The 19,397-nt window shown below is 39.7% G+C and overlaps 1 protein-coding gene across 1 annotated transcript in view; it reads right to left on the bottom strand.

Annotated features, from left to right (window-relative positions):
- mindy2 (MINDY lysine 48 deubiquitinase 2) overlaps positions 1-19,397 on the bottom strand; it is a 54,439-nt gene that overhangs the window by 31,997 nt on the left and 3,045 nt on the right. The window contains exon 2 of the mRNA XM_036584393.1: positions 18,025-18,082. Within this exon, the coding sequence (XP_036440286.1) occupies positions 18,025-18,082 (58 nt within the window). The remainder of the gene's footprint in view (positions 1-18,024; positions 18,083-19,397) is intronic.

Below are 19,397 nucleotides of genomic sequence, written 5' to 3'. Positions count from 1 at the left end.
AATTCATTCTGCCGTATACTTGAATATGGATGGGCTAAAAATAAATTAGGGCAAGTAGGGTCAAATATTTTTATATTGTATAATATAGTTATACTGTACTTACAGTATACCTTGCAATATATTTAAAAATGCACTGGTGAATTATTAATGTGACACAGACAAGATATCAGATTGTCTTGTCATCTTATCTACTGTTCTTGGGTCTTGTACCCTCTTATCACATTCAACACGAAAAGAGATAATAAATAGCTTGTCTAATGTCCATCACAGAAAACAAGTTCCACACGGCCGACATTCTCACTCTTCATCTGCTGCTGCTTGAACTGAACGCGACTGGACTGTCCACTATTACTGTTCACAAACTGTTCATTAGTATGTGCAGTACACAGTATTATTATGCTGCAGTCTACTAGGCTAGTTTACTTGCACTGTGCTGTTCCGCTGTTACAGTTAATCTACTCAGGTCTGTATTCTTTTTCACATTCGTACACATTTAAGCACATTAAAGCAAAGAAAACAAACAGCATTTTTAATCCTCATTTCTCATTTTTACCATTGCAATTATTTTTATTATTTTATTTACATTTTTATTTGTAATTTGTTATTTTTGGTCCAACATCTTGAGTATTTTTGGCTGAACATTTTCAGTGGCCAAAAATTTAGTGCATCCCTCATTTAATCCCAATGCCCACATCAGCACATCCCTTATTAGACTGCACTATATTTACCAAAGTAAAGTAGTTTTACTGGATTATAAGAATACTTTGACTCATCTGGATCTGTGATTGGTCACAGCACAGTTAAAAAAGAAATAAACAAACAAAAAAAAAATTACTATGATTGGTTAGATGGCTCAAAGAAAGATCAACATGTATATTAAGTTCTAGATCTTGGGGTTGATCAAAGCTTGGGTTGATTTCAATACTGAAAACCATACAAATAATTAAATAGTTAAACGTAAACAGTCCTGTTTAACTTCGAGATTCTCTGTGTGATCTGAGTGAAACATTTTCAGTGGCTGAAATTTCAATGCATCCTAATTTGATCCCAATTTCTATATTTAATAACAATTTATGTATTATGGAGTTGCTTTCGTGTCAAAAGTTTCAAATACAATAATAAAATCCACAAGCAGAGAGTTAAAGATCAAAATGTCCAAAATACGCTGCAAATACAAATAATGAGAGTTAAATCAAACCTAATTTTTCAAAAAGATTACTGCTCATTTTCACTCATTTTGCCAGCTTTCGTTTTACGTTTTTTCTGTTTATCGATTTTGCTGATATACACTATATGGACAAAAGTATTGGGACACATCTCTAAATAATCAAAAAGGTGTTTTATTCAGTCCCATTGCCACAGGTGTATGAAATCAAGCACCTAGCCATGCAGTCTAGCTTTACAGACACTTGTGAAAGAATGGGTCGTTCTAAAGAACTCACTGAATTCGAGCGTGGTTCTGTAACAGGATGTGATCATTGCAACAAGTCCGTTCGAAATTTCTTCCCTCCTAGATATTCCACAATCGACCGTGAGGGGTATTATTGAAAAGTTTAAGAACCACAGCAACTCAGCCACAAAGTGTCAGACCACATAAAGTTACAGAGCGGGTCACCGAGTGCTGAGGAGCAAAGTGCATGAAAGGTCACCAACGCTCTGCTGACTCAATAACTGCAGAGTTTAAACCTCCTCTGGCATTAATACCAGCACAGAAAATGTGCCACGGGAGCTTCATGGCAGGGTTTGCATGGCTGAGCAGCTGCATGCAAGTCTTACATCACCAAGCACAATGCCAAGCGCCGGATGGAGTGGTGTACAGCACACCGCCACTGGACTGTGGAGCGGTGGAAACATATTCTGTGGAGTCTGGCAGCCTGATGGACGAGTCTGGGTTTGGTGAATGCCAGGAGAACATTACCAGCCTGACTGCATTATGCTAACAGTAAAGTTTGGTGGAGCTGTGTCCGCTGTGTCCTCTAAAGGGCTAACCAGGCAAGCTTTGCAGCTGTTTAAATCATTGTTTCTTAAAAAAACAGCTTCTGGTGACCTACAGTCAGGTCCTGCATATTTATTGTTATGATTTGACCCTAATTATTCCATTGTAATTTAGCATTACATTGCACTTTCCTATTAGATGTGCTACATGCTTTGGTCACTTGTGTGGTTCAGTAAATATAGACATAAAAAACACTGTGAATGGATAGAAGTCTCATATACTGTCCAGCCAGTCTGTTGAAGCAATATGCTACTCTGCTATACATAATATCTATTGTGAAAAACACAAAAACAGTTAAATATTTAAACGTAAACAGTCCTGTTTAAATCCACAGTCGCCCCCTCTGCATCCTCTGAGTGATAACTGAGTCCAGCAGAGGTCAAGAGGGGCTGGTGTCTTCAGCCTGACAGCCAAGCCCACTCTCAGACTGACCACCAGCACACCACCTATCAACCACCTGATCAACATTCTACTCGCAAACTCGCACTCATACACACACTGCCGTGGGTACAGGATCGCAGGGGGCTGACTGCCAAATCAAAACCTGAGCACAGTGATTCATACACTCAGCAAGAGAGCTATTACTATCGATTCACATACGCTATTAAGCATTAAGGAGAACTATAACACTGAGCAAGGAAACAGTCTGCTGCTCCGCAATCTTCTCCGACTTTCTCACAGAGTCTTCTATGGATGGTTGTTGTTGTTGTTGAAGCTAAACCAAGCAAAAAACAGCTCGAACACAAAAACTGAATAAATACATTACAGAAATAATATAAACGAGATATAATCTCAAAACTGTGTACATAGTTTGCTTGCACAGCTGATGGACGTCTGCCTAAAGACCTTGAGTTTACCAATAGTTAACATGCCCAAATACTTTTGGGGCCCACTGTATATACAGTTTATTTGTTTTATATTAGCTTTGGGAGGCTATTAATTAGAAACAGGTGAACATAAAAATGATCAGACCCAAACAAAAAAAAAAAGTATCACTGCGATGGGATTATCCCCAAATAAATGAATAAATGAATGAATGAATGAGTGAAAAATGTTTTCTTCATACTGTCTGTAGCCTCATTATTCATCCTGCTACTCATCTGAAGATCCTGAAGCCTTTCAGAACAGAAGGAGTGACTCTTTCAGGCCTGCCAGAGTGAGGATGAAAAGCACTAAGCTGGGCAACTTTATTCTCTCTCACTTCCTCTGCCCGGTGCCAAGAATGCAGCCCCAACACAAGCTGCTCCACTCGGACGCCTCCCCTCCTCTCTGGCCAGGAAAACCCTCTGACCACCCCGCCCCCCACCTCTGCCCTCGCTCTTCCTCTCATGCTGATCCCTTTATGCGCGCTCTCTCTCACCATCTATCCATCTCTGTAAAATCTGCACTACTGTGGTTACTGGCGCTGCCCTTCTTTAAAGGGCCCATATCCTACATCCCCCCCCCCGAGGTCCACTTATAACATTTATGCTTGTTTTACACATCAAAAACAGCTAAAATTCATTTTTAGATTTTTATGTTATAATTTTTCAATCTCATTTTATCCCTTGGAATTAAAAAAGCTGTGCCATAAGACTGTTATATGTAAAATATGTCTTCTAAACGGCTGCTTCGCTCAATAAAAGGAAAATAGCAAACCTGCTATAGTTATAAAGTTATAAACTTCAGTGTGAATGGGCGGGGCTAAACTGTTTTAGTCTAAATCGGTATACATGTAATGTTAATGCATTTCCGTGACATCACAAAAACAATGAAATTAGAAAAAGCAGCCCGTTTCCATATACGGACTGTATGGACTGAGAAGTAAATGGTACACTCCAAAATTGTATCATGTTTACATACTACATCAAACTCTTTAATTAAAAAATAAAAGTTTTTCATGATATATGTGCTTTAAATCACCAGAGCTATGAGTTTAATGTTATTATTGGTCTTATGTACACCAATTAACATGTACAGATTGCTGCCTGAATCATCAAACTCTTGCCTCAAACCGTGTGGACTTGTTAGTTAATCTCTAACACACTTGCCTATGTTTGATTATGTTACTGATACTGTATGACACACTTATCTATAACAATGGACAAAATCCAGGCCTCAACTCAGCTGCTACTGTTTTTAGCTATGTAAGCTACTTTGTCTATGTCTACAGATAACAGCCTGTCATACACTATATACTACACATCAAAGAATTTTGATATAGTATATAAATATTGTTCAAATTTCAAAATGTCCAATTCAGCCAGTCCATGCAGTCCATATATGGAAAGTAAGCTGCAAAAACCGCCTGTTTCTGCAGTTCATTGCTTTACAGAAACCATAGGTAGACTGTAGTATGTAAACACAATTCAAACGTACAATTCAGCTCACAGCCCATACGGCCCATATAGGGGAATGAAGCTCCAAAAACAGCCCATTTTGAATTCACTATTTTTGTAATGTCACAAAATTGAATTTACATAAATCCTCTTGCTCAGCCTACAAGACTATAGCCCCACACATTCACACTGAAGTTATAAGGAGTGTTCAGACTGCTTTTTGAATGAGCTGCAATACAGGGCAGCCAATCAGTTCACCTAAAAAAATTTATTAGAAATTACAAAACAGCCCCACACATTTTAAAAAAAAAGCAAAAAATGTAAAATTACAATGCATCAGTAAGTTTTCATGATGCACGATATGTGACGATATTTATTTATATTTATTTTTTCCTGACATCTCATAATTTACAAGTAACTTTAGTGCCACATTTAAAAAAACATTGTGAAAAACACAAACAACGATTTGTATTCAATATTTTATATACTGTGCTGCATGAATCCAACTGAACAGGATTATTTATTCTCTCTTTGTAATGAAACATGCAGTTGGGAAGTGTTAACTGATGATATCCCATGATAAGTCCGGAAAAGCATATTGAGACATTTTGTGAGGGAATTAACCACAAAAACAGTACATTTTGACATACTGCCCAGCCCTAGGTGGCTATGAACTTCCATTATTTGTTAGCTACATTAGCCTCGTGGCTCCAGTGCAAAACTAAAGAAGCAAACTTTAAATATAAATAAATATCGTCACATATCATGCATCATGAAAACTTACTGATGTATTGTAATTTTACATTTTTGCTTTTTTTAAAATGTGTGGGGCTGTTTTTTAATTTCGAATATATTTTTTTAGGTGAACTGATTGGCTGCCCTGTATTGCAGCTCATTCAAAAAGCAGTCTGACATGCCTAAGATGACTGACTACATTTGGGGTAAAGAAAAAATACAGAAATTAGATTTTTTGACAAACTTTCACTTTAAACAGCACAGCAATGTACAAACAACACAGTATACTAATGATGAATCAACCCATAACCAGCTCCTCAACAGGCCCTTCATTATAACAGAGAGGAAAAGTCCTGCTTGGCAGAACATCTGAGTACTTTCAGCAGTTCCTCAATTACTGGAGGTTTTAGCCTCTTGACCACTCAGTAGTAAATGTATTCGTGTGTGTGCGCTTTCATGAGTCACTCTCTGCCCAGGAATAAAACAATAACAGAGCAGAGTTACTGGACATAATGCAAGACGGATGCTTTCCACTGGAACCAACGCATTAATTATGGCCTTATGGCCATTCACTAGAGTTAGCAGCAGTAACGGCCTCCATCAGCGCTGAGAGAAAAGGGGGAGGGGTATTATTATGGATCCTCGTGTGCTTTCTGTGGGCTTTTTGCAGAACACATTGGAACTGGCATTAATATACAAAGATGTCCAAAAGTTTGTAGACACCAGCGTTTCTTCTCAAATTAAGGTCATTAATGGGAAGTTTGTCTCCCTTTGCTGCAGTAACGGTCTCTACTCTTCTGGGAAGGCTTTACACTAGACGTTGGAACATTGCTGTGAGGATTTGATTGCATTTAGCCACAAGAGCATTAGTGAGGGTCAGGTACTGATGTTAGATGATCAGTTCTGGGTCACTCCAACTCATTCCAAAGGTACTGGAGCTCCACCACTCCACAGTACACAGTTCCACTGCTCCACAGCCCGATGCTGGGGGGCTTTATACCCCTCTAGCTGATGCCTGGCATTTGACATGGCAAACTCAGGCTCATGTATGGCTGCTCCAGAGTGTCCCATTCTATTGGTCAATGCTTTTCAATGGAGATTATACAAATGAAACCCTGTGTTAGCAGTGGGTGCATTTCGAATGGCCCAAATTATGAGAAACCAAATATTTATTATTACCATTTATTATTATTGCTTCAAAATGTACCATTTACTCTCCAGTCCATTCAATCCACTAAACTAGTAAAAACAACCTGCTTTGAATTCCTTGTTCTGTGGTGGCACAAAAAAAAACCCAACATACTTACATATACTCACCTATTCATGCTGAAGTTACTAAGCACAGACTGCTTTGTGAATATGGCACAATACTAGGCAGCCAATCAGAACAGAGATCATTTACATATAATACAATATCTGTATAACTCTACAGGATAAAGAGAGGTCATGACTTCAGGGCAAAAAAAAAGAGAAAGAGAATTACAGGAAAAATGCAGGACATGGAGCCTTTAAAGTAGCTGAATTCACTGTAGAATGGCTGTCTGGATACTTTTGGACAGTGAAGCTTGCATTTCCTCATAAACAAATGTCTATGAGTACAATAAATCTTCATAAACAAACAGGGGAAAGAAGCAGGCCTGAATGGAAAGGCATGCATTTTCATTTACTCTCTGTCTACCACGATTTACATCCAGGGGTTTTCTCCTCAGCTCAGCCGTGGAACCGCACGAGCTGCAGAAAACTAGCACTATTAAACCAGCCCTCAGCTGCAGACAGGCTGTAGAGAGAGGGGTGTGGACAGACTGGAGCATGTCTCCGCTCTCCAGCGGTCCAGTTTCTCTTTTGAAAATATCCGAGCCTGACCTCAAGGCTCACGCTGGGTGGGGCGGGCCTGCTGGTCTAAAGCTGGAGTGTCTGATTCTGCATTTAGAGGAGCCACATGTTAATTTTTCTTTGGAGAAAAGTCTGAGGCTGTCGCTATCGGCCATATTAGTAATCAAGAAAACTACAGATTATTTATGATTATTCGAATAATTCAAGTTTTCTAAACAGTTTTTTATACGTTATTTTTGTACACTGTTTGGACACAATAGAATTAAGAATGGGCTTAAAGGGGAATTTCACCTATTTTTCCAAATTTCTGCATAATTAAGTCTTTAAAGTGTAAACACAGTCAGAGTGATTTGATATGAAACGTTGTGTTCTACAGAAAGTTAGAGTCAGAATTGTTCACAGTGGTGGTGATGGGAACCAGACGTCTGAAGCATTCAGAAAGTCATTTTACTAAATGGTTACAGTATTTTGCTTCTGTCTAAAACAATTTTTCACAATAGTTTTGAGATGGTTTTGACCTAAAACTTGTTTTTTGAAATACGTTTATGTTAAAAAAGCACATGCAGAGCTTTGCAAGGCAAAAACAGTCTCCAAAAAAACTTATTTTTTTTACTATTTTACCATTATCACCATTACATAAATACTCAGTCATGTGTGGGTTCACTGGTGGTTTTGGATAGAAAGTAAAATCTTTATATTTGTGTGATAGATATTGTGTTCCCTTGGTTTCTATCACCATAACTGTAACGAAAGTTGATCATTTTCTCAAAAATTAACCATTTCACATCAAACCACTCTGAATGACTTTGTTTACATCTTAATGATAAAGACTGATGCAGACATTATGAGAAATATTGAAAAATCAGTAGAAGTGTCCTTTAACTGAACAGTAATAAACCTTGCATAGTATTTCAGAGATTTAAACATTAAATAAAGAATTTTTTAGAAGAAAAAAAAAAAAATATCGGCCTGATACCTCCAGCCCTAACATGAAATCAGCCGTCAATAGAATAGACTTTAAAATCCAAGGCTGTGATTTTGGTTTACAAATCAAACAACCAGAGACATGATGAGGTGGGTTTACTGCTGAGTTAAAGGGCCCATATATTGGAAAACTGAATTATCCTTGCTCTTTTTAATTTAATGTTGTATGTAATTGTTGTTCAAGTTTCAAAACATACCTTTCTATCCAAACTCTATGTATGGAAATTAAACTGCAAAAACAGTCCAATTTAAACTCCACAAAACCAAGACATTTAAGTATATTCACCTGTTCAGTCTACAGCAGTTTAGCCCCGCCCATATACACTCCTTCGGCCCATGAAGCTTTGAGTGAACCATGGGCAGCGGTCATGTGAAAAATAAGGTAGATAAATAGAGAATAAAATGTACGATATGGGCCCTCAGACCTTGTTTTGCTGCACATGTAATAGACACCAATCACGCTCTCCCCACTGAAACTGGACCAAGACGTCACTGCAAAACTCATGACTGCTGTAACTGAGACTCCATCATAACAGGCTCAAAAAGTTGGCCGTGCCTTCAGAAACCCATGCATATTTTATTCCAGTGCATGAATTTGCTTTTAAGCTACATACTGGAAAAGCTTTTAATATTCCAGAAGGCTTACAATTCACAACAGCTATCAGAGCATCATCACTGTCATAACAAATCCATGGTTTAACAGGGCACATTCCTTATGAATCACAAAATGTGGCGTAGCTGGCATTTTTCAATGATGGAAAACACACACACACACACACACACACACGCACACACACATGCACACACACACGCACACACACACGCACACGCACACGCACACACACGCACACACACATATATAATACATATATATCGCTGCTGTTGGAACAAAACCTTGTATCTCAATTTTTCAGTTTTTTGACATAATTTGAAAATACATGTTACTCTTTATATTGTGTGCAAATTTAATGATGTATGGACCAAAAGAAACGGCCCAAAATAACTTGGAAAACATTCTGGTTCCATCGACTTACATTGAAAGTAAAGTAGATTTTTTTCCTTCTCTTGTAAAGTTACCATTTTGGAGATACGAGGTTTTGTTCCGACAGCAGCAGCATGTATATATACACATATACATACACACACACACACACACACACACACACACATATACATACACACCAACAAACATTAGTGGTGTCAATCGATTAAAAAAAAATTATCAATCAAATTAATCAGATCACTAATAGGTTGTGATTAATCGTGACGTTTGAGCAGTAGTAGTAGAAAAGAACTGTATGCCAGTGAAAAGTCATGGCTAAACTGTGCTTCTGCTGTGCCAGTGTTGCCTTCTGTCTGCCTTTGTTGTGCTGGACTCGCTTTATCATTTCGAGAGTTGAATTCCAGCGCGGGGGAACCTCCTCTTCTTGACCATGAGAGGCTGAGAGGTGTTTGCAGAACTGTGTTTGAAATGTCCGACTACTTTACTGCGCTCGGCTAAAGCATCGACAAACCCGCTGTCATGGAGGGCCACTGTGATGACCCTCTGTATAACGTGCGCTGCACAGGGCGTATGCTCAAATGGTAGGTTCCTTGCTGCTGCGTTCATATTGCGAGTGCTATCTGTTCCTATAGTGGTGACCTTTAGTGATACTTTAGTTTCATCTAGACGTCCATCTGGAAGCTTTTTAAAACGAAACTTGCTGTTTCGCACACCAGGGGATGTTTCCTCAGTTACTGCGTTATTTAACACACACACACATTTTATATGTGTGTGTTTCGTGCGTGTGTGTGTTAGACGTGCACTTTAACTAACACTGATATTCAAGTATGTGTAAGGATTAAAGATCGGGTAATCAGTTAACTGCAGATAAGGAAACCTGACATTAACGTAAGACTGTAGGTTTATCTTTTTATGTGACTGCACTGGTGTAGCAGCACACAGAGGATCACACTTTTAAACGTGTTTTATTCGAAAATAGCCGAGGAAAATGAGCTACTGAGCTAAAAGGGCTAACCGGTGCTCTGACGAACTGTGCTACCTTGCTGAAATGTCCTAACATAGCGCCTATTTATAGGTAGAGCTCTACATAAAACTGTAGGAAGGACATTTTGATAGATTAAATAAACTTATCAGAAGGTAAGCAGTAACATTCAGCTGAGCCTGTATAATACACCCGAATTAAGGCTGAATTAACATTAAAAATGCAACAAAACGTTACTGTCCTGCACTAATGATGCACACATGCATGGTAAGACCGTGTGAAGGGTAGGACACCGGCACAGCACTCATCATTAGATCTAGATTGAACCATTGCCTTTACTAAAGAACCCTTGAACAACCATCTTTTTAGGTGTGTAGTTCTGGTGCAGGTATTGGTGATGTAAGAGAGCCTGGCAACTTCACATGGAAAAGTAAAGATTCGCTAAATTTTTGGCTTGAACTGTAAATGTGATCACACATTTGATCTCTCAGTGGGATTAGCAGCTCTGCCTGCTTTTGAAAGCTGGAAAACAAGGAAAACAAGTAAAATCTACGACAAACACCGATCAGGCATAGCGTTATGACCACCTCCTTGCAGCACTGCTGTGTCTGATCCACTCAGACCAGCACAACACACACTAACACACCACCACCACGTCAGTGTTACTGCAGTGCTGAGAATGATCCACCACCCAAATAGTACCTGCTCTGTGAGGGTCCATGGGGGTTCTGACCACTGAAGAACAGGGTAAAAGGGGGCTAACAAAGTATGCAGAGAAACAGATGGACTACAGTCTGTAACTGTAGAACTACAAAGTGCTTCTATATAGTAAGTGGAGCTGATAAAATGGACAATGAGTGTAGAAACAAGGAGGTGGTCATAATGTTATGCCTGATCGGTGTAAATGAGTACATTAGACATTACAGCCTCATCTTACCTTTGTTGCCAATGCTTTGTTTGTTATGTTTGAATTTACTGTATATCCTGTAATATTCTTCTGTAAACTGAGCTGCTTCCACGCTGACTGGACGTAAGTTATCCACTCAGATATAGAGCCAACCATTACGTTTACAAACACTCTGATTTGGTCTACAGATACTCGCCAACACAAGTTAACCAGCCACATTTTACAGTCCTGTTATCAGTGTTTCACTTCTCCGTCATGATGAAATAAAATGAATGTGATAATAGTGATCAGTGATTTCAGGACCTGAATACTTCAGTATTTGATTACTCGAACGGTCAAGTACCCGTGCACATCGCTATCTGATACGTCAGCTATGATGTGTTATGCAGGATCGTCCCCTGTGGGAACGGTGGTGTTGACACCGTCTTTACTACACTGTTTCTCATTTTAGCTGTGCAGAATGCAAAGAATTTCTACTCACTATTACACCACCCATTTAGAGCATTAGCACACAACATCCGATGAGTATCAACACAGCTCTCTCGCTCCCTGTTTTTCTCTCTCTCTCTCTCTTCTGAACCATCTCAGCATGACTAATCTGGACCCCTTTCAGGACTTGCGAGCTGTCACATAACTCAGCAGCTGGTGTACTTCATATTTCTCATTTGTAACAGCAACACCAATGACTATCCATTACAGGCATTTAAAGGAACAGCCCAGCGTTTTTCAGCCTAATCTCCATCATCTGCATCAGCAGGGACACAGTCGATTACCACGGACTAGGGCTGACCTGAGCTATTCAAAGGGCCCATATCATGGAAAAGCCAATTTTCCTCTCTTTATTGACATAAGGGTCTGATGTAGTATATAGGTACATGATGTAAATACAGTTTCAAAACCTACCATTCACTCCCGAGACCATACAGTCCATTTATAGAAACTAAACTGCAAAAACAACCCATTTTGAATTCAGCGTTCTTGTGAGGTCACAAAATCTAATATATATCAAGCCTACTGCAGTATAGCCCCTGCCCAACTCAGGGTGAAGTTATAAGGAGTGTTTCAGCCTGGACTGCTTTTTAAACAAACCACAATACAGGACAGCCAACCAGAACGGAGCTCGTTTACATAAATCAGTCTTAAAAGCACAGTAACAAAAACAGCCTGTTTAACTCAATGGGCTTAAAAAGGTTGGAAAACTGTTAAGTAAAAACTAATTACGACTATTTTTGGTACAAAAACCACACAAACGATACAGTGGAGGTCAATGGGCAGTTGCTTCAACACACGCTGTTGGCTTTTATATTACATATGTTTTCTGTTCTTTACAGCAACATCATTGCGTTTACATGCATTTGAGTAATCAGATGATGTGAAAACTCCAGGTCTACGAGTCAGACAGTAATCAGATTTCTGCTTTATAGCAGACCAACAAACTCACAGAAGAAGACGCGACGTAAACGTAATGTAAAACTCAAACTTCATGCCATGGCTTTTACCTGAAACATGCACCAGTTTACTTGAAAATATGAACAAACATCATCTAGAAGATGAAGAATATTTAAATCCTTCATTTCGTCAAGCATGTATTTGGTTTCAGCGTCGCTCCAAAAGTGTTTTGCTGCATCTTGTGGCAACGCTGCTTACTTATTTCCGGTACCGTCGTCTGTTTTCGCACATGTGCAGACTGAGGAATCCGAAAGAAATCAGAGTAAGAGTTTACATGCACTGAGAATTCTGATTACTGACCTAAAATCCAGCTCCCTGTATCAGATTTCTAGACCTTACTCTGATCTAAGAAGTCAGAGTGCTGTTTACGTAACCATTTGAATAATCAGATAACTGCAGAAATCCGATTATAATCGGATTATTAAGTGCATGTAAAGGCACTCGCAGTCTGTTAATATACTGGTACAGATGTGGAGGCAGTGATTAGGTTGAAAAACGCTGGAGTCTTCCTTTAAGTAACAGCACTCTCCAGCCGCTGGGCCTCTCAGAAAGCCATGCCGGGAACAGATGAAATCAGAAGGCTTAGCAACAGAGAGTTTCTCTCAGTACACTGTGTGTTATTCTTTACTGTAATAAGACACCCCCTGTTCCTCCATTCCCCCTGCCCCATGTTACGGCATGGGCACAGTGCCAGGGCCTATGAGGGTAAAAGGGGGGCAGCAGGGCAGACTGGAAATAGGAATCGAGTTTCTGTGATGTTACTCGGGGAAAGACACTCGGGTATTCCCCTGATCTGGTGCTGTCCGTCAGCACCTGACCATGGGCCACTTAAAGCGAAGGTACAGCCAAAAAATCTCATCTGCACTATCTGCCCCCTACTTCACACGTAGCTCATCAGCCAAGACATGTTTGGTGTCTGAACTTTGCTTCTTTAGTTTTGCACTGAAGCTACAAGACCGCATTTAATGAAATTTTAATTTAAAATGTCACGTCAAGTGACTCCACACAGCTGTGTGATGTAGCTTTTAAGATGCAGAACGGGGTAAAATCTACTCAGTGGATTAAGATGAATCAAACACAAGTGAGTTCTAATTAACCGGAATGATTATTTTAATGCATTACTGTAAGATTATACGGTAACTTGCGCTCACAGTCAACAACAGTGTAGCTGGGTGGTGTATAATAACAGTGGAGTATAAGAAAGATGCACACATAATGGAAGGCAGGCACCATGAGGAGGGGGAGTAAAACAAGTAAAACAATATGCCAACAGCAGATGCCAGGAGCCAATAGGAAAGATGCTGAGTTTTACTTAAGCAATAGAACAAGAGAGGGAGTGTGTTATAACATCATCGAAGGCGAGTGCCATAGGTCGTCACAGCCATGATGTTATTTCTATTGCTTTTATACAACAGTTAAATAAATAAAGTAAGAAATTAATAAACTGGGCTGTGAACGCGGCGTTTAATATGTTTTGATGTTCGCAGTTCCTTACGCCAAAGTATAGTTCCTTAACAAGCAGCTTGTTGCTTCGTCAGAGTAACCCACCCCGCCCACTCGCTGCACAGCCAGCAGTGAGCCTCGCCTATGAAGTTCAGACTGAGTCATAAAACTGCCGCAATATCAAGTTTAGCTCAGTTTTGTCATTTTTTGCCAGATCAGTATTAATGTTGTTTTGTTCCAGCCAGTCCGTGAAGCATCTTACAGCCCATTTAGTTTGGCGAATGGTGTTGAGTTCATTTCTGGCTGATTCCAGGTTGTTTAGCTGTTCTTCTGTCACAGCTGCCGACTGAAAAGCTGCTCAGTGGTGATGACAGTTTGGGAATTGAGTGAAGTCTCATCTTTAGAGTCTGACCAGTTCAGCTGTCGGTCAAATGTGATCTTAAAAGTGTCCATTTTCGGTTTGTGCAAAGTAGGAAGTAAAAACGTTCGAATGGCTTGAGCGTCTCCTACAGCTGTCAAAGTCGTTGCTTAGCAACGGCGTCTCAGCGGAGTGATGTGATGTGATGTGTTTGTGAAAAAAAACGTGATGTTATGGTGAAATAACAGCACGATTAGAACGCCTCTCAACCAATCAGCTTGCGTGGCCGGAACTAACAGCTGTATAATCAACAAATTTACACCGACCAAACAAACACGTACGGAGTAAATCTGACAACTCACTTAATTTCATTGAAACAAACCAAATTACTCAGTTATTGACTTGCATTTGTAAAGTAATACCACTGAGAAAAAGAGGATTAAAACCAGGGCGATTTCACTTTTCTGAGAGTGATATACTGCAGCGTTCAAAAGTCTGGATTTGAGCGTTACAATTAAACAACCTGAAAAAATGCTTATCAGTCAACTAACGCAAACTATTAATCAGCATCATCTATAGTACTAATAATAAGAATATAAAAACACAAAAAAAACAATAATATTAATAATTTTTCCACATGGTAATCCAAAAACAGAAGTGGATGTGCTTATTTTACATGCACATTCGTATAAACAAGTGCTGCAACTATTCCATGTTTTTCTTTAAAAACACATTTCGCTGTGCAATAACAGTGTTTAAATATGTTATTTTAGGAAAATAATCACACAACATAATCAAATAATTCTAAGCAGTTTTGTATAATTCAATTTGATCCTTTCCAGTCATTATTTCAATACTATAAAGCAGTTTGTCTCCAATCCTGGTCCTGGAGAGCTCTTTCCCTGCAGAGTTCATTTCCAACTTGTATCCAACTAGCTGCCCCGCCCCTTTCTTAACTCTAATACATCTGATCCAGCCAATCAGGGACTTGGGAAGAGGTTGAATAGCTGGAGGAGGTGTGGCAAACCATGGTTGGAACTGAGGTCTGCAGGAAGGTCACTCTTCAGGAGGAAGGCTGGAGTCCGTAGGGGCACTGCACCCACTGCCCCACCTCAGACTCCCCCGCTATGAGCACAGCTGCTGGCTAACAAGCGATTTATTGGCTCCCAAACAAAACATCTGCATGATATTATTGCCCTTGACTTCACACACTTAAGCTGATTCTTCTCTGCTTATCTCCACACTGCAAAAATTGTGATGAATCAGACGCCGGGAGCTTCACGGCACGGGGTTTACATGGCCAAGCAGCTGCATGCAAACATTACATCACCAAGCATGATGTGGAAACGTATTCTGTGGAGTGACAAATTACGCTTCTCTATCTGCCCATCTGATGGACGGTCGGTTAATGCCAGGAGAACGTTACTGCATTGTGCCAGCTGTAAAGTTTGGTGGAGGAGGGATAATGCTACGGGGTTGTTTCTCAGGGGTTGGTCTAGAACCCTTAGTTCCAGTGAAGGGAAATCTTAATGCTTCAGCACCAAGACATTTTGGACAATTCTATGCTTCCAACTTTGTGGGAACAGTTTGGGAGAGAACCTTTTCTGTTCCACCATGACTGAGTCCCAGTGCACAAAGCAAGGTCCATAAAGGCCTGGCTGGGTGAGTCTGGTGTGGAAGAATGTGACTGGCCCTCACAGAACCCTGACCTCAACCCCATCAAATGAACTAGAATGGAGATTGCGAGACAGGGCCTCTCGTCCAACATCAGTGTCTGACCTCACAAACGCTCTTCTGGATGAATGGGCAAACATTCCCACAGACTCTCTACAAAGTCTTACAGAAAGCTTCCCAGAAGAGTGGAAGCTGTTATAGCTGCAAAGGGGGACCAACTCCATATTAATGCCTATGGATTCAGAATGGGATGTCATAACAGCTCCTGTAGGTGTTGTGTAAGAGTCCTAATACTTTTGTCTATATAGTGTATCTGGTGTCTAGCTTCAGTGCAATCTACACTGTACAGGGCATTACTGTATAACATAATAGCAACTATCATTCTGACATTAATTTGATATTAATTATTAACATTTAAACTTTTGAATGCTAGTGTAGCTGACAAGTAAGGGAAGCTTCTAGCCATCAGTTTAACATCATGCAAACTGCATGCTTAAATCATCACATACTCAAACCGTGCTGAGTAAAGGAACCGTTCCGGCCTAAAACTGGCATATGAATGTTATCTGCTGTGTTGTGCGGTGTTCAGTAGTGCAGCACTGCATCCCTCAGCCTTATTGGTTTGACAGAATTCTGAATATTTTATATCACTTTCTTGCTTTTCTTCATTTTATGACTGTCACAACAATACCCAGCATGCTTTACACAGCTTGTAAAGCATGCTGCTAGCCTAGCCACTGAGCTATTGGCTGATAAACGCAACCAAACTAGCAGTAGTATTACTCTCACATCAGTGAGACACCGATTAACCACACCAGACACTAACAGTGAGGAAAAAGGAGCCACACTGAGGTGAGATATCTAGATAGCAAGTTAAACTGCTAATTTTAGCTTGTTGACTGCATCATCTGATGAGTAATTTCTGTCATTTGATTAGTGCATTCTCTCCATTTTAACAATGAAATGGAGACAATTATTATAGTTATATGGCTGCAATACAATATTCAGCTTCCTAGCAGTAACATTTGCCGTCTCCATCCACCAACCAACCAACCAACCAACCAAATAAATAAATAGATAAATAAATAAACAAACAAACTCACCCCCAAAAAAATCCACCACAAAGCAGACGCAGATGTATTTCCAAGGTTCCTCCCACCTTCATGACACATCATCAGAAGGGGGTTTTACTAGTCTTTAGGCCAGAAATTCTCCCTCTAAAGACCACCACTGCATCTCTGAACACACTTGGAAAAAAAGATGGTTCTTCAAGGGTTCTTTAGTTAGTTATGTAGAACCATGAACACTCAAAGAAGCCTTTGCACCATGAAAGCGTTCTTCAGATTGATGGATAATGTGCTTTAGATGGTTCTATATGGAGTATATATCTGTCTCCTTATAGCACCAAAAGGGGTCCTTTTACTGTTACAAGCTTGACATCGTAACAATAGCAGAACCCTTTTAGGTGCTACATAGAACCCTTTTCAAAAATGGTTCTATATAGGACCATACACAACAGATTCTCCAACGGGCTGAATAACACTTTCACAATGCAAAGAATCCTAATCATGCAAAAGGTTCACTGAGTGTTCATGGTTCTACATAGAACCATTTTCTTTAAAGAACCATCCTTTTTTAAGAATGTAGGATGCAAGTAAGAGATGAAGAGATGGTTAATTTTATTTTGACTGGAGTGTGCCTTTCAGTGATCTCTAATACTTTCACTGTAAGACATACTGTTATCTATAAAAATGGACGATGCAGACAAAACAACATTAGTCTATTTTTCCATGCCAACCGTTACTAGTCTCATAGCTCCATCCACAGCAGTGGAGGTGCTGATGGCCTTTTCAAACAGACGGTTTACGAGGACAGACGAGTGCTGTAGGACTGACAAGGGAACACAGTGCAATGCTTCCAGCATGAAGGCTCAGCTTCTCACGTAGCAGAACATACAGAACGTGTCCCAGCAGGGAGCTCACAGAAAAACGACACAACGCCATCCTGTAATTCTGACAACCACACAGCCTAAAGCCAGAACTGCGGCCCTGGGACAAACTAGCAATTAGTGAGAGGAACCTCCAGGCAATTTTAAGCGTATCCAGACCTTTTCAACCTGTGCGCTGCACTGTTTCTTAACCCACATGTTAACAGATCTGTAATTCGGAACATTTCATCTCCTAATCAATGTCTGTAAACCGGTCTAACTGGACAACAGTTCAGATATGCGCTTAGGGAAGTTTGAGAACAAACATAACACATACATTTGTTCGTATCATAAAGATTTCAAATAAATACAGCAGCAAAATAAGACAGAATTATTCAAATTCATTAATATTCACCCAGATACTCCATCAGTTGCTCTGCTGTTATGATCTCCATCATTGGCGGCAACTTGACCTGAAGGAGAGAAAAGAGAAAAGAAGAGAAATGTGGGTCACTGAGGGAGATTTCAATCCTGTTCCCAAAGCAGTGGTGTGCAGACCTCCCCCGTGTCTCAATTCAGGAACTATGCACTATATAACAGCCTGTACTTGGGCCCACACTTCAGTTTCTCACTCTCCTAACTACATTAATGACATCTTTTTGTGTTATCAGGTCGTCTTTGTTGTTCCTTTTTTAATTTATATCTATTTTTTTACTGTCATATTTAAAAACAATAGCAGTCTGGGGGCCAAGAGGGTTAAACACACCTGATTGAACCCACCAGCTAATTTACAAGGCCTTCATCAACTGAATTCAGAGCATTAGACGTGGGAAAATGTAAATGTCTGCGGAGCTGTGGCCTGGAAGGAGACCAGCTTGACGCACCTGATCTGAGGGCCTGATTAATGTAGGGTAGCATCATCTCAAACTGAGCATCTAATGTTCAGCGCTAAACGGAAATGTCAAACCAACCTCTTATCAGTGAGCCACATCTAGGTTAGCAGCTACTGTTAGCAAGGCTAAGATACTTGTTTACTGTTAGGCTAGAACATTTTGAAATCCTTCGCTGCATGTTGCAAATAGTCTAATGCATATCATTTTGCACAGAAATGTAGTTACTGAACTACAATAATATCTCTTGCTTGAAATTTTTAATATTTGAAACTGCAGCTTCCTCTGAAGATTCTTCGGTTCCTTCTGTTACGTATATCAGCCTTCAGCCGCTGAGCACAGTACGTAAGGTGACTATGGTACAGAATTAACAGAACACTGCAGTACGTTTTATGTTCCCAGTGTAAACACAGCGTGTCATCAAGGCGACCATCCATGGATTAATATCAGATTTTACACACTACTAAAAATACCTGTATTGTTGTTTGTTTGTATTTAAAGTTTGTTTAAAGCATAGTTGATGCTGAGATGTGTGTGCTGTAGCCAAGAAAGCACAAAAAATAAGAAATAAAAATGCAAAAACATATAATACCAGGGAGTTACAGACAAAACTACTGATGTATGGACTTGTATAATTGATTTTGTCAGAGAACTTACTATGTTCCTCTATTAAGCAAAGATCTATAATTAATATATTGCTATTATTATTATTATTGTTGTTATTGCTATTATTTATTATATAATTTAATCTATATTTCTTATAACCAATGCTTTATGTGCACTCTTACCACATGGCATTACTATACTGTCTGTGTTTTAAGAACATAGCATACAGTTCATATTCAGAATCTACACTACAAAAACGAGCCCGTTTTTGAATTCGTTGTTTCTGTGATGT

The sequence above is a fragment of the Colossoma macropomum genome, unplaced genomic scaffold (assembly GCF_904425465.1).
Source record: "Colossoma macropomum unplaced genomic scaffold, Colossoma_macropomum, whole genome shotgun sequence".
NCBI lineage: Eukaryota > Metazoa > Chordata > Actinopteri > Characiformes > Serrasalmidae > Colossoma > Colossoma macropomum.
The sequence above is the reverse complement of the archived record's forward strand: the minus strand, read 5'-3'. Positions and strand labels throughout refer to the sequence as shown.